The following is a 15,017-nucleotide window of genomic DNA, read 5'->3' on the forward strand; positions in this document are numbered from 1 at the left end:
TACACATATGCACAAGCTTTCATAGTATAAAGTCTGAATTGTGTGTCAAAGGCTATCACAAAATGTATGTACATTATGTATAGTGGTAAGGATTTGGAATAAATGTTAACAAATAAAAAAATACTGTTGAATTATTTTATTATTTGAAATAAACAACAACAATGGCCATGCGAAAGTTTTTTTTATAAAACAAATATATATATATATATATATATATATATATATATATATATATATATAATATATAGCACCTGACCATCCAAGAATTTCACAAAGCTGTCTAACAGAGAAAAAGAAATTACATAAAAATACAACATTCAATTTAAGTTTTATAGGTCCGCCTATATGCAATACAATTATTTACAGTAAAACACTTTACAATCATGTCAACACAGAATATCAAAGCATAGATAAAAATTTCACAACTAAGGTATCTTAAGTAAGGGATAATGTATAGGCAGCAGGTTGTTATTGCAGAAATAATCCCAGACAGTGTGATCAGGACTGAACGCGAAGAGGAGGAGCTTATTTGCAATAACAACCAGCTGCTGTAAATTATCCCGCTTATTACACTGCAAAAAAATTATTTTCAAGAAAAAAAAATCTTAGTATTTTTGTTTTGTTTTCAGTAAAAATATCTAAAAAGTAAGATTCTTTTTCTTGATGAGCAAAACGACCCAAGAAAATAAGTCTAGTTTTTAGACCAAAAATATCAAATTTAAGGGATTTTGTTCATAAACCAAGCAAAAAAATCTGCCAATGGGGTAAGCAAAGAGAAAAAGTGTATTGATGCTTATGTGACTACGTCGCCTGGCTCAGATAGCTGTCAATCACAGCTGTCAATCATGATGTCACACCACCGGATTTATAGCATAAAAAACAAACTAAAAACAAACTTATTTAAAAAAGAAAACACTTGAATTTACATCAGCGTGATAAAAACTACATTAAATGACAGAAACCAGCTTCGGAAACAAGATATTTGAAGTGTAATTAAATTGTTTAGTTAGTCCCATTGAATAACATGGGGGAAATGGGGTTTACTATGACCTATACTAGGACCAGTCACTGGGGGGCGATCGAGACGTTTTGGCCTTACATTTCAGGGCATTCATATATATTCTCACCTGAACTTATCTTAAAACTACACTTTGTGACCAAGAAACAGTATTGAGAAACGGCTATTCCATCTATTGAGTTGTTAAAACGGGTTGAAAGGGTTACCTTTCATTCTGAGCTTCAAATCCGTGGTGGAAGAAAGCATTTTCCCAACAAAAAGGTTTTTAAAATCACTCTGTTGTTGTTTTTTAGTTTTCTTTTTTTCAAACGTGTGCCGTCGAACTGTTGTATAAAAGTAATATCGCTCTCAGAGATGTGTGATATAGCTCTGTATCATCACTGCTGTGATTGCCTCTGGCCTAATGATGATATAGAGCCATGTCACACTCCTACTCAAGCGATAGTGCTTAATTAAACTGTAGTGGTGTTGGGTTTATGTGTTTTAATCGCAAAATGTTCGTCTTGTTCTTGTGTTCATAAGCTGCAGTGAAAAGCACAAAGCAGGGGTATGTTATTTTGACTACAGTGTTTTGTGGTTACACCTATTTCATGAGCAGATACACGTTTGCTGGACGTGCACCATGCATTCTGGTCCATTTCTATTCTCGTTTCACTTCCTACCTGACACATAATTTTCTGTGAAGGTGGTTAAATATGCATCGGCTGCAGCGTATAAGGGTCAGTGGCAAAAATAAAACTATTATTTTTAATAGTATGTACTTTCCAAACACTGAAGGCAAATCTTTACATTGTGAGCCACGTCTAAAAGAAGGACATCAGATCAGGTTATTCATATAAATCTATGAGGAGCTCAGATGCAAAAGCATCTAAACTCCACCTCTGTCAAAAATGAGATTATTAACCGAATGCTTTTAACATGTATTATATGTTCATCAAATACTCAGACCATTAAAAAAAAAATGTTATGGCTGAATCCAACCAACGCTACCTCAGAAATTCACACATCACAGACGAATTTTACAATGCTTTGTTGCCTTTTAGTAGACACGGCATAGTTTTCTTCAATATCCCGATGTTCCTGTTAAAGAAATTCAGATTTTACAGATAATTGTCTCATCAGACATACTGTAGACAGGCATATGAAGATGATTTTTCATACATTCTGGGGTTGGGGGAGCAAAATGTACAAACGTACTTAAACTAAATGTACAAACACAACTGAATATACTGTATATACAGTTTTTTATATTATTATTATTCAATGTTCATGATAACATACCTGATAAATATGCAGGTCGTCTTCCTCTGTGGGAAAAAATACAATTTAAAATATGAAGATATTCTCAAGGTATCATTTAGGACCCACACTGGCTAAAACTATAAAATCTCTGGACACCCTTTAATAACCCCCAAAATCATTTTTAATGCACTTCAATATACATAAAAAAAATTCTCAAAGTCTTTAGATTATGATGGGGAAGCAGAACTTGTGAACAAAGACTTACCGGTATCAGAGAAGTCATCCCACTCAGAGAAGTGACTGTGCACATTTACATCATTCATGAGGAATCAGTCCATGTAATAAGGAACAAAGAAAAGAAACATCATATAAGAACATAATGAGGAAGAAAAACTGCAAGTAAAACCTTAGACAGTCAGAGCAATATTGTACAAAATAAGAAAAACTTTAACAATAAATTTGTGTTTTTACAAATTATATTGACAATTACAGCCACATGATGAAATGGTAGATGATTTTTAGAAGGAAAAACAAAATACAAAGCTTTGATTTATTGATGATTTATGGGCGTACCAGATGCTTTCTATTGCACAAGCAGCTTCAGCTTCACCTGTTTCTGTTATAGATGTAAAAAAAAGAGTAAAAAGAGTGTAATTAAACCTCAGAAAAATAAAGCTACCAACATCAGCAATATGTTGTATAATGTATTATGTTTTGTTGAATTAAAATTTGAAGTTTTGGATTGTTTATGGCATACATTTTTTTGTAGGGGCTATAAAACCATTGCTATAAAGAACCTTTCACATCTGAAGAACATTTTTTTAAATTATAAAAATGTAAGAAAAAAATATCTTCTAAGAACCTTTGACTGAATGCAGGGGCCTCATAAGGGTGATTGAGTAGGGCTCTGGTAGCCTGACTACGTCAGACTTCGTACTTCTGCTCAATTTCATTTCGCCTCTGTATTCACAGTCTGAGATACATTCCATTGTAATCATTTTCCTCTGGCTCCACAACGGCCGGCCCATCAACGGGCAGGCTGAGAGCCGTGACGTAGACGCTAAGCGCCGAATGTTAGATTGTACGTTTACAGCGGACATGGAGACACAGAATGCTATTCAGTCTGTTCTGAAGAATATGTGACCAGTCATGGAAAGTAGGGACACAAGTCGGATCTGGTGCATTTTGAGTTATTCTGCACATATTCTGAAAGTTTCAGTTTCTAAGCTTTCCAACGATGTGTAACACATGGAAATCAGATAAGATTTGGAGAAGTTGTGGCCATTTGAATATAACACATTCAAGAAAGAGAATGCTGAGAAATTTGAGAAAGAAGAGTTAACACTTTTCCCTTTTCCCTGCCTGGAGAGACAATAGGGCTCATTTACAAAAATAAACATGACTTTTTAACTTTGATTTGATCAAAAGTCGAATCCAAACTGTTTAAGATGTTTGAATCATCCAATGACCATTTTTCCACAAATGCGTCTAATCCGTAAAATATATATATATATATATATATATAGTCTATTGTTTACATCAGATATCTCATGAACGTCTGGTAATAGAATATAATATACAATCTGAGGACTATTTACATCGTAACATGTAAGGGTATATGAGATTACACTCCGGTCATTTATGTTCCGTTAAACACATGAACCCGCCTTCAAAGTTTGTATTTAAAATAGTGAGTTAAATATGAGTGGCACAGCAAAGGGTCTGAATACAGTATGACAATGTGCTATTTCAGCTTTTCTTTTTTAACAAATTTGCAAAAAATTCTACATGTCTGTTTTTTCTGTCCAGATGGGGTGCTGAGTGTACATTAATGAGAAATAAAATAACTTTTTTTGATTTTAGCAAATGACTGCAATGAAACAAAGAGTGAAAAATGTAAAGGGGTTTGAATACTTTTCATACCCACTGTACGTGTAGCAGCAGTTTAACATACTACACGTGTGACACTCGTGGATTTAACATATGAGCAGGTGAAAATAATCTCCAAAGCTGCTCTAAGAGTTAATTTCATGAGTTTATTTTGACGCATGCTTAGAACCCCAAGGCGACATCTTGTGTATATATCTATGCAAAATGTTAAACCTCTGTAGCATTAGTGTAGTAATTTCTATAGAAAAAGAAATTACAACAACATCATTTTTGTTATGCATTGTTTGTTTTGGCTGTTTAAAATTATGTAAACATAGGGTAATGGCTAAAAAGGTTTTGAAAGGTAGTCACACATCTGTGCTATAATGTGTTAAATTCAGGGCACCAAATGAAATGACACTATAAAAACAACATTATACAAGACAATATTACACAAACAATATGTAGACAGTCATCACCCATCACCATTAGTGCTATAATTGATATAATAGGAACGCTTTCATGTATTAAAACCAAACTTTGTACATGAACTTGGAAGTCCAATGTGAGGAAGCACAAGATAAAAAACTAAATCGGCGGCACCAGAGCAAGCACACTTTCGCAGTTCCTCTGGAAATGCATTTTCTACTACCTCTTTTACTGTGTGTTCTTACACTATGCACATCATGTAACTGATGGTAGAATAAATGGTAGAATAATTATCAGACATTCATTTCATGGCTCTGGGTTAGGGATGTTAAAATTTCACCGATCTTCGATTAATTGTCGATAAGAATTAAATCGATAAAACTTAACGATTGTCGACAAAGCAAGCACGTGTGTGTGGCGCCTGCGCAAAGCACATACAGCCAGTGAAAAAATTAAACAAGCGCGAAGAAGTTAAACTAGCCATGATCACAACGATGCTCGATGCCAAACACACACCTGGGCTTTTTAACCTCATTCAAGACTAGGCTGGCTGCTAACGCAACGAAATGTCATCCGCAGTGGATCTGAGAGGGTCCGATGCCTAAAATGCAAACACGGTTACTGAAAGCAAAGACCCTCTTCATGGAAGCCTACAGGATTAGCATAGCAACAATGCTATACACAGGAAACGAGACCAGAAGCCGTTTTTAATAAACAGAATAAAATGTAAAACTTAAATTCTGGCAAGAAACTGTTAAATGTAAGCTGTAACTGACTGTCGTTACACTCTGAACGCCCGCAACATATATCATTGTTCATCATTATTGACTGGCTGAGGCGCTACACGCTAAACACTGTTGTGGGGTTTCTAATGGAAGGTTGAAATCTTCATAATATAAGCATCTTTGCTGAAAGTTCACCGCAGGTCTAAAGCTGAGGTGACGACGGGAAAAGTGCCCTTCGTGTGTTTCTTGGATATAATTACAAAATAACACTTGATGATAATGAAACTTTTATTTTGTCATGGACGCATGGACTTTCATCCGACTGTGCGGAGTGCCCGTTATGAGGCGGAGTTTACTGTGTCTATTAGTCATTATATTTCATAACGAAATTAAATTGATAATTTGTATCAAAACAAAAACTACATTGACTTATTTTACAATCCCACTAACATGTTATTTAAACAAAATAAAATCTTTTAATTCGCGTGAGGAAGCTGGCATTTTTACACACTTTTATGTCATTGGCTTTATGGCACTGCTGTAATGGCTTATGGCACTATTACTGTTAACGATTATTCGATTGATTGATCGGTAATTTAAATGATCATCGAATATGGGAAATTGCATAATTTGACATCCCTACTCTGGGTAATTTCAATCCTGTATTCATGCTTGTAAAGGTACCCACACCACAGGAAGAAAAGGCTTTAGATGCATGAGGCAGCAGTAGGGCCAGAGAAGGTGTAGACATGAAAGCAAATGATTCCTTACAGCCAAAGGACAGTAAAAGTAATGTGCAGACAGTGCTAGAGAAAGAAAGAAATAATTTTAGTTCTCAGTTTGTAGCTGTTGATCCAGAATTAGGGGCATAGCCCCAGAGGTTGATAAATCTGTAGTGGGAATCCATCATTCTTAAACTAGCAAATTCAGAAGAAACTGCTGGCTCATTATGACCCCCTTTTAAATGAGCACAAGCAAAAAAGACAAGTTCATGGTTAATTCATTACTTAAGTCGTGAGTTACAAAATGAGTTTATAGATCTGTGTGGTAAAAGAGTGAAAGACACTTTCCTAACAGGGGATGCAATATATTTTTCAGTAATATGCGACTCAACACCAGACATATCTCATACAGAACAAAATGTGCTGTTGATTATTAGATATGTTTATCAAGAGAAAGAGAGCGGCATCTGGGAAATAACTGAGAGATTTATTCAGTTCAAGGATTTTCATAACAAGACATGCCGGGGAATTTCCACAATGATTGAGGATGAGGTACTGGAAGAAAAGTATTTACCACTTAAGGACCGTAGGGGACATGGATACGATAATGGCGCCAAAATGTCAGGAAAGTTAAATGACTACAAGCTGAAATTCTCAAAGCTAATGCACTAGCTTTATATTCACCATGTGCATCCCATACACTTTATCTGGTGGGCATACACACAGCTGTCTCTTGTGCTGAGGTCTCCAGCTTATTCGGCTCAGTCAACAGGTTCTATAATCTGTTCAGTGCTAGTCCAGAGCGATGAGCAATCCTAAAGGAAAAAAAATATTCTCGCTTCATCGTCTGTCTGACACTCGTTGGAGTGCTCGCATAGCTGCTGTCCATTTTGTTGCAAATCACTTACCCATGATAATTGATGCACTAGACTCCATTTTGGTGTCATGTAATATGACAAATGAAGCCAGGTCAGAAACCCTTGGGTCTGAAGAATTATTCAAGACCTCTGATACAGTTGTTATTCTGACTATATGGGTGAAAGTTCTAAAGTGCATTGAAAATAGAAATTTGATTTTTCGAGCAGGAAATGTTTTTCTTGAAGATGAAACTAACAACATCAGGGTTTTACAAGAAGAGATGCTTGTTGCTCACTGAAGCCTCCCCTGTAGCAGAGGCAAATGATATCCCTGCACAGTCTCGGAAAGAAAATAAAAGAAAGCGAAAAAGGAAGTGTATGCCTGACGAAGACCGTGCTGAGAATACAGTTGAACAATGTGTTTTCATTGCAGTGGATGCAAATTTAGATAACATGCAGAAGTCTTACAGCAAAGTACAATAAAGACCTCAATGCTGAGTGGAAAATAAAATATAGTACTATAAAACTATATACAGTGCCACATTTTCAAAAAGTCTGCCTCCTCTTGAGCTCCTTATGCCATCTACAAGATGCATCTTCAGAGTATTTTTGGACAGGTCTGTATTGCATTAAGGATATTCTGCACACTGCCTGTGACTGTTGCTGCAGGTGAGTGGGCTTTTAACAATGATCCAGGAGAGACCAAATAGTCTTGCACTTCTGTCGATTGTTAGCAAGTTAGCAAAAAATTGGACTTTAAAGATCTCATCAGTGAATTCACAAAGAAGAAGAACCGCCAATGGACTTAAGGACAGTGACCATGTCTATACATGTCAATATCAGTATCCAATTGTTTTTTTGTTTTTTTTACTTTTAGATTTAGCCAGACCTGCTTTTGAGGCAAAGAGCTATTTTTCCTTAATCTTGGACTTTTTCTTTGTTTGGAAATACTGCAATGTTTTACACCACAAAGGATGCCATGTTAAAGATGCAATTTGTTTAATCTGCACCACTAGAGGGCGCACAATCAAAACAATAACAATGACATAGATTAATGACGCTCTGAAGGATTTGTTGACTTTAACTCAACCACTGATGGCTATAAATCAGACAGGAACGAGAAATCATGTTAACAGATGAGGTAAAGTAATCAAGTTCTATAAATGTTGCGTTTGATGACATTGTTTTATTTCATTATGTAAGTTTCGGTTCTCGCTATTCCGCTGATCGACGTGTAGGCGTGGTTTTCTGGGAGAAGTGCCCATAAAAATAAATGATACGCATGGCTTACCCCTGAAACGTCAGCTGGACCCGTATTTGAAAAAACTTTCAGAAGCTTGAACTCTGGCCAAGAGCTTTCAGCACAGAAATACTCTGTAACACTGAAGACCCTTTTAATAACCTATACTACATTGTTTGGAGTGTAGCATGCATACAGTACATGTAGGTGAAAGTGGCTACGAATGGTTAAATGTATGCAATGAACAAAGGATTGACTCATATATGCCGATATATGCAAAAGCAGGCTTACTAAAGATCTTTGCACACTGCATCCGAAAACTTTTGTCTGTAATAAACAATTTCAGATCAGATTTTCTGCGTTTTTTGCATCCGTAGCAAGCATTTTGAGAGGTGTTTTGACATCAGGGCCACCTTACAAGCAAACGCTAATATTAAGATTATCTTCTGACAATTTGCTCCACATCGTCCCGCAGTACACAAAGTGAGGAAAAATATTAAAGAGAGATAAAGACAGATATAATGTGCTGTAAATGTCACGTATATGTTATAGCCCACCCGCAAAATGTCTCCCCCGCATTTAACTCATCCCAGTGTAGTGAACGCACACATACACACAAACACCCAGAGCAGTGGTCAGCAACAGCAGACCCCAGAGGGAGGAACTGAGAAAGCTGCCTTGCTTAAGTTAGCTAAAAACTTATTCATCTATTCACAGTGAATATTGATTGTATTGTTGTGCAAAATTTTTAAGGAATTAATATGCAGTGTAAACAGTGTGCAAGGTTTGTGTCCGGGATAGGATAGGACCAACCCACTTTTTAAGACCAATGAAAATGGACCCACCCAATTATTCTCTAAGCGCATTTGTCTGTTCACTTATCAAAGCACTGTTAGTCAAAACACTGTTAGCCATTCCACTAGAGCAGGGATCCCCAAACTTTGCTTTTTTACACCGCATACCCGTTTTAGCTTTTAAAAAATGAGGACCCACCCACTTTTTATTTGCTTCTGACGCCCATGATTCTGGTTGAAATAATTGCAGAAGCTAAAAAATTACAGTAAGGTTAGTGGTTTAGGAAAAGCTGCGTGATAAATATTAAATAAGACCATCTTACAAATACCTTCATGGCATACTCGGACTACTTCTCTAGGCTCCTTCTCGTTCTCCAGACATCTGTTTATGACATATACAGTATATCAGTGATTTTCATTAAAATAAAATGTTCAATGAGGCTTATTGATAGAGCATTGTGTTAGCAGCGCAAAAGGTCATGGGTTTAATTCTCAGAGAACACACATACTTTAAAAACAACATGATCTTATGAGAATCTGTGTATTATTACTTAAAGTGTGGTTTTAAATATTAAATGGTTAAAGGAAAATTATACAGCAATCTTTATGGTATGAAAGATTTTTTAAAATGCTTTAGGTTTGTAGCCGTAAAAACGTAATAATGCTTTGATTAAATGTTGCAAATATGTCTACATTGTACGCAGTGTACATTAAAATTAAAATAATAAATGTACAAACAGACCTTTTATTAAGGCATCCAAGAAGTCCTATTAAAGAGAAAATATAGTGTTGGTCATCAGAACTCTTCTACAAAGCAAAATAATGTTACAGGAAAGTGTTTAAAGCTACTGTACCTTGCTTTTGGATCATTGCCAAAATTCCCAGTAACAGAATGGTGAACAATAATACGATTAAACACACTATGAATATTTTGACCTCTCCAGTGCTACTGTACACCACAGGTGCAGCTGTCAAAAATAAAACACACAATCAGAAAATAAACAAACAAAGACTACACGAAAAATCTTAGTTTGTGAAGTGATCTTAAATGGGACATTTCACAAGATTTTTTGAAGATATAAAATAAATCTTTGATGTCTCAGAGTTTGTATGTGAGTTCTAGCTCAAAATATCAATAAAATATACTTTATTATAGAATGTCATCTTCTGACATTACAAGGGGAGCTACATTTCAATGAGCTATTTTTTCACATGTTTGCAGAGAATGGTTTACCAAAACTGAGTTACTAGTTTGTTCTAGATTCCCTTTCTTCTATTTTGGTATTGTTTTGTATCTACATTTCTATACATCAATTAAATATATAAATATAACTAAATCTAGTGGTACTTAATAGTAACTTAACACATAAACTATTTAAAATCAAGCTTTACTCATTTTAGAATATGGTGTCTGATTTTGTTTTGTTTGTCCTCTTCTATTTTTACCTGTTATGTGAAGGATGACTTCATTTTTTCCAGAGACCCACTTTTCCGGATGAAAGAGTGTGTTCATCATCACAACACAACTGTATGTTCCAGCGTCATCCTTCCTGACTTTTCTAAGCGTGAATGTTGCCATTGTCTCCTTTGGGTCCAAAATACTGACTACAAAGACATTCGTTCCATTTTTTATTAAAATTGCTAAAATCAACTGTCTGGTCTGGGTTCTGTTTAAAAACTTTGATGGTGTACAGGTGAACTCAGCATCACTTCCCTCTTGTACTTCAGACTCAAGTAAACGGATCTCAGCAGTCTTAAAGTCTGGGTAAAAATAAAGATCATTTAGCTCAACATTTAACGTTTAAACATAGCATGAAACTGTTATGTCATGTTTCATAGATTACTTACTGCACAAAGGTAATTTATGTTATGTGCTATTAAGGGTCTTAATAGTGTAATAGTGAAGAAACAAAATTAACAAATATAAGTGTCATATCTCACCGGTCACATTTATGAAGATGTTGTTTTCGCCATATCCCATCACTTCAGTTGTTTTCAAATGATCTTCTGAGAACACACAGCTATAATTTCCTGTCTTTTTCTTTTCTATATGCTGTATTCTAAAGACTGTGTCTTCGAGATTGCATTGTTTTTTCATATCTATAGCTTTCCCGTTTTGACACAGATATAAATAAACAATCTTTTTTGTATAACCAAACGTGCTGCAAGTAACCTCAAGGTCATCACCTTCTGGAATCTCTCTGGATATACCATAAATCTTTGCCTTATGGATGTTTTGACCTATTGGTTAGAAAAATATACATTCAAAATCTGCAAAAGTCCCATATGTACAGAGTCATTTGCTATTGTACATTTAATGTATTCAAACGTACCTTGAGTCTGAAGGAACAGCTTCAGTGAGATGCCTGAAAATATTAATAATCATCATTATTATCAAACACCTCAATCATTATATACTTTAGGATTATTTAGGAGTTTCAGTAACACTTACACACGAGCAGAAACACAGCGACCATCTCAGTTTCTGGGGAAGTTTTGTTTGACTGTAACAGCACAGATTCAGTTTTAAGAATTTAAATTGTTTTTACAGCTTCATTGCTCTGAACAAAGTGATTCAGTGATCACAGTAAAGCATCTACAGTATAAGAGTAACACTGTGAAGGCGGAAACACTGCAGCACGCTTCAGTATTATTATCACTTTGAATTTATTGTTATATTAAGCCTGGACAATATAAATTCATTTGGTAACACTTGCCTATAGTAAGTAGCGCTTAAGTAAGTAGCAAAATCATCATATCTAAGTAAATATAGTTCAGTAAGTTACTGTAAGTGTGCATACTGTAAAGTGCAATCAGGCATTATTTTATTCCTTCAGTGTTGAACTGTTTAAAAAAGAGTTTAAGTCTGCCATACTCACATATGCAGAGAAACTGGATGTCTGAACTTGAATAGTTTAACCTCCAGTCTAACAAACTGTTCAATGTCAATCAGCTTGGGTTAGTCAAGCACACTGGTTTCAAACTTTCTCTTCTAAAAAAGGTTCATGTAGTTATTAAACACTTCCTCTTTTGTTTTTAGTGTGCTATATCAAGTCATTACGTATGTAGTGACGCCTGGCCCCTTGTTGCTATCCATGGTGCTCTCTGTTTCTGTATTTTTTCCAGTTTGTTGGCTTATGCTATGCACACAGACAGACACACACACACACACACACACACACACACACACACACACACACACACAACACACACACACACACACACACACACACACACACACACACACACACACACACACACACACACACACACACATTCTGGTTTCCATGTTTTGTGGGGACATTCTATAGACGTAATGCATTTTATAATGTTCAAACTGTATATTCTATTCCCTTCCCCACACCCTAACCTCAACCATCACAGAAAACTTTCTGCTACTTCACATCTTCAAGAAACATCATTTTGTTTGATTTATAAGCTTGTTTTCTCATGGGGACCTCAAAATGACAATTGGCCCCCACAACGTGATAATTACCAGGTACACACACATATAAATATTCAACTCAGGCTCACTCACCATAATTACCCTAAAATATGTTTCATTGACACATGGTGGGTTGCACCATGAGTTTAAAGCTTATCTATGGTTTGTTGATCTCAGTTTAATTTTAATCCGAGTTGTGTTGCACCACTTAAGTTTAAACACAGATTAACAAATTTTAGATTAAAACTTTAACCTGTATTAAACCTCATTTGCAATTTATTTTGTCCGCCATGATGAATTTTCTGGTGTAATTAAACAGCAAAAATGTTGACGTTGCCATTCAAAAGGAAATAAACAGTTTATGCAGGTAAAAGTAAAGTATTTTTTATTATAAATCACTACCTCTATACATTGGTAATCTAGAGGGCTGATTTAAATAAAAATATTTGGCGATCTATTAAAGCAATCTATTGTATTGATTAAAGGTGCAATGTGGCAAGAAATATTGCGAAGTTCAGATATTGTGATATAGTGAACAAGATCTGGCGACGAATTTGTCATGAAGCGCCGCCATGTGTCTGTTCATTCACTGCCCTTCAGTTTCTGACTGGAGCGCCTGACAGAGGAAATGTGCTTACACGCATTGGTAGCTGTCACCGTTGCTGTTAATAATCTTTTTGAGCAGTCAAACTCACTCTGTTGAGACGTTATAATAAATCCATCTTTGAATAGCACCATCACGCTTGCGGTGTTTGTTTCTGATGATTTAGCCACACATTAAATTGTAAAAAAAATTCAAACATCCTCATATGCAAGTTTAAAATTAATCCCTAACTGAGATTTAAAACAGTTTAAAGTAATGGATCAACAGGATTAAAGATAATCTAGTTTTACTGTCAAATTTAAACCTGGATAAAAATGACTATTTAAACATAACCCTGATTATTTTTAACAGCTTTAAAGTTTGGTACATGAGAATTGTTAAATAAGCTTTGATTTAAAACAGATTTAGACCTAATCCTTGTTGGTGTAACCCACCCATTGTCTCTTTCGATAGAATGTCCATTAAAGGCATTGGTTTTTGTCCGTATGTGGTGTACGCAATACCTGCCCTTCATAAATGCCGCGGCTGAAAACAATCGTCATTAGAATAACACTCCCATATAAATTTAAGTCTCCGCCTCCCCTTGCCCTCATTTTATGCCATGGACACATGGAAGACGGCAAAGAGGAGAAACCAGGGAAGTGGAAAGAAACAAAATGTTTATAGTTGGGAGTTTAAAGAGTGGGACTAAAGACACATTAATAATTGCATGACAATTTGTAATATTCTCATTATTATTATTATTATTATTTTTATTATTAATGACACTGTTATTTAGAAGAAGAATGTCTCTTATTATTATTATTTACTGTTATTTATGTGTGCTTAATGGTTCGGTTAAGTTTTTTAAAATAACATTTTAAAATGGTGACTTTTCTAGTGTGTTGTTCTGTATTTACATTAGCTATATGTTAGATCCAGTTTGATACAGAGATCCGGATATAATTCAAATTAACAATTTGTTTCCACGACATCTACATGTTTTACTAGGCTAATTCATAATTTGAAGTAATAATAATTGTTATAGTAATTACGAAATATTATAATAATTCGTTTCAAGAAACAAACTGTTGAACATTAGGAACGAATTCTAAATTGATGGCCATACTTTAGACTAAATAAGAAAAAGAATTGTTAATTTGGGTCCATAATGTAGCATAAAAGATAATTCGTGGCCATGATTTTGTCCGCATGTCCTCATGATCGGATTCACGGCTTCATTCAACACAAGCATCTTACCTTACCTATTCATGTCTTTATTTATCATCGAATGGTATAACTAACTAGCTTACCTTTTGATGCATTACCGTAGCACATCCTTGTGCTTTCTGGCAATGTGGCTTCAGATTCCAGTATGAATATATATATATTTGGCTACTCTTACAGTCTCTCCGCACTCCCTTTCTTCTCCCTGCTCAATTAACTTTTATTTTTACTTTACATTTATGTATAGCCTAAGGCTTGAATAAGATAACTTATTGCTAGACGTTTTCACAGATTCTCGGACTAGCAAATTACCGGAGGGCGTTCTGGGTTGAGCGAGCGGTGCTGAGCGTATTGAGCGAGCAAAGCGGAATTTTCGGTAAGGCGCTCGCTCTGATGGTATTACCGCACCGTTTGTTTGTTTGTTTTGTTTGTTTTTATTTGGATCCCCATTGGCTTCAGCATAAGCTAAAAGCTATTCTTCCTGGGGTCCTATAAACTTTTCGCGTGACAATACATTTACTACATCACATTATTACATTTACACATTACACACATCACTTCACATTACTCACATTTAAAATATTTGGCACAACAAAAATAAAAATGAAAATAAAACTCAGAGTAGATCTAAATCAAAAATAAAATAACAAGTGACCTCTACGGTCTACCAGAATCTCTCCAATTAATATTAAATATTGAATTGTTTTTGAAGATAATATTTCTTAGATGATATTTTAAACCCATGATAAGTATTTTGTTGTTTCATAGCAGTTGGTAGAGAATTCCATTCACACGTAGCTCTGTACCTAACTGAACGTCGAATTGATGTCGGTCTTCACTATAGGCAAAATAAAGCTACCCTCTAT

At 35.2% G+C, this 15,017-nt stretch overlaps 1 protein-coding gene across 1 annotated transcript; it reads right to left on the reverse strand.

Moving 5' to 3' along the window:
• Nucleotides 1-254: 254 nt before the first annotated feature.
• Nucleotides 255-11,904, reverse strand: LOC135746411 (uncharacterized). Its single transcript, XM_065265076.2, has 12 exons — nucleotides 11,776-11,904; nucleotides 11,349-11,400; nucleotides 11,230-11,262; nucleotides 10,838-11,137; nucleotides 10,343-10,657; nucleotides 9,751-9,864; nucleotides 9,639-9,663; nucleotides 9,226-9,278; nucleotides 2,834-2,876; nucleotides 2,526-2,560; nucleotides 2,300-2,325; nucleotides 255-2,098 (listed from the first exon to the last, which is right to left on the reverse strand). Exons 2-12 carry the CDS (start codon nucleotides 11,371-11,373, stop codon nucleotides 2,018-2,020), a joined length of 1,050 nt encoding a protein of 349 aa, XP_065121148.1. The 5' UTR covers nucleotides 11,374-11,400; nucleotides 11,776-11,904; the 3' UTR covers nucleotides 255-2,017.
• Between the last annotated feature and the right edge of the window lie 3,113 nt (nucleotides 11,905-15,017).

The sequence above is a fragment of the Paramisgurnus dabryanus genome, chromosome 9, assembly GCF_030506205.2.
Source record: "Paramisgurnus dabryanus chromosome 9, PD_genome_1.1, whole genome shotgun sequence".
Classification (NCBI taxonomy): Eukaryota; Metazoa; Chordata; class Actinopteri; order Cypriniformes; family Cobitidae; genus Paramisgurnus; species Paramisgurnus dabryanus.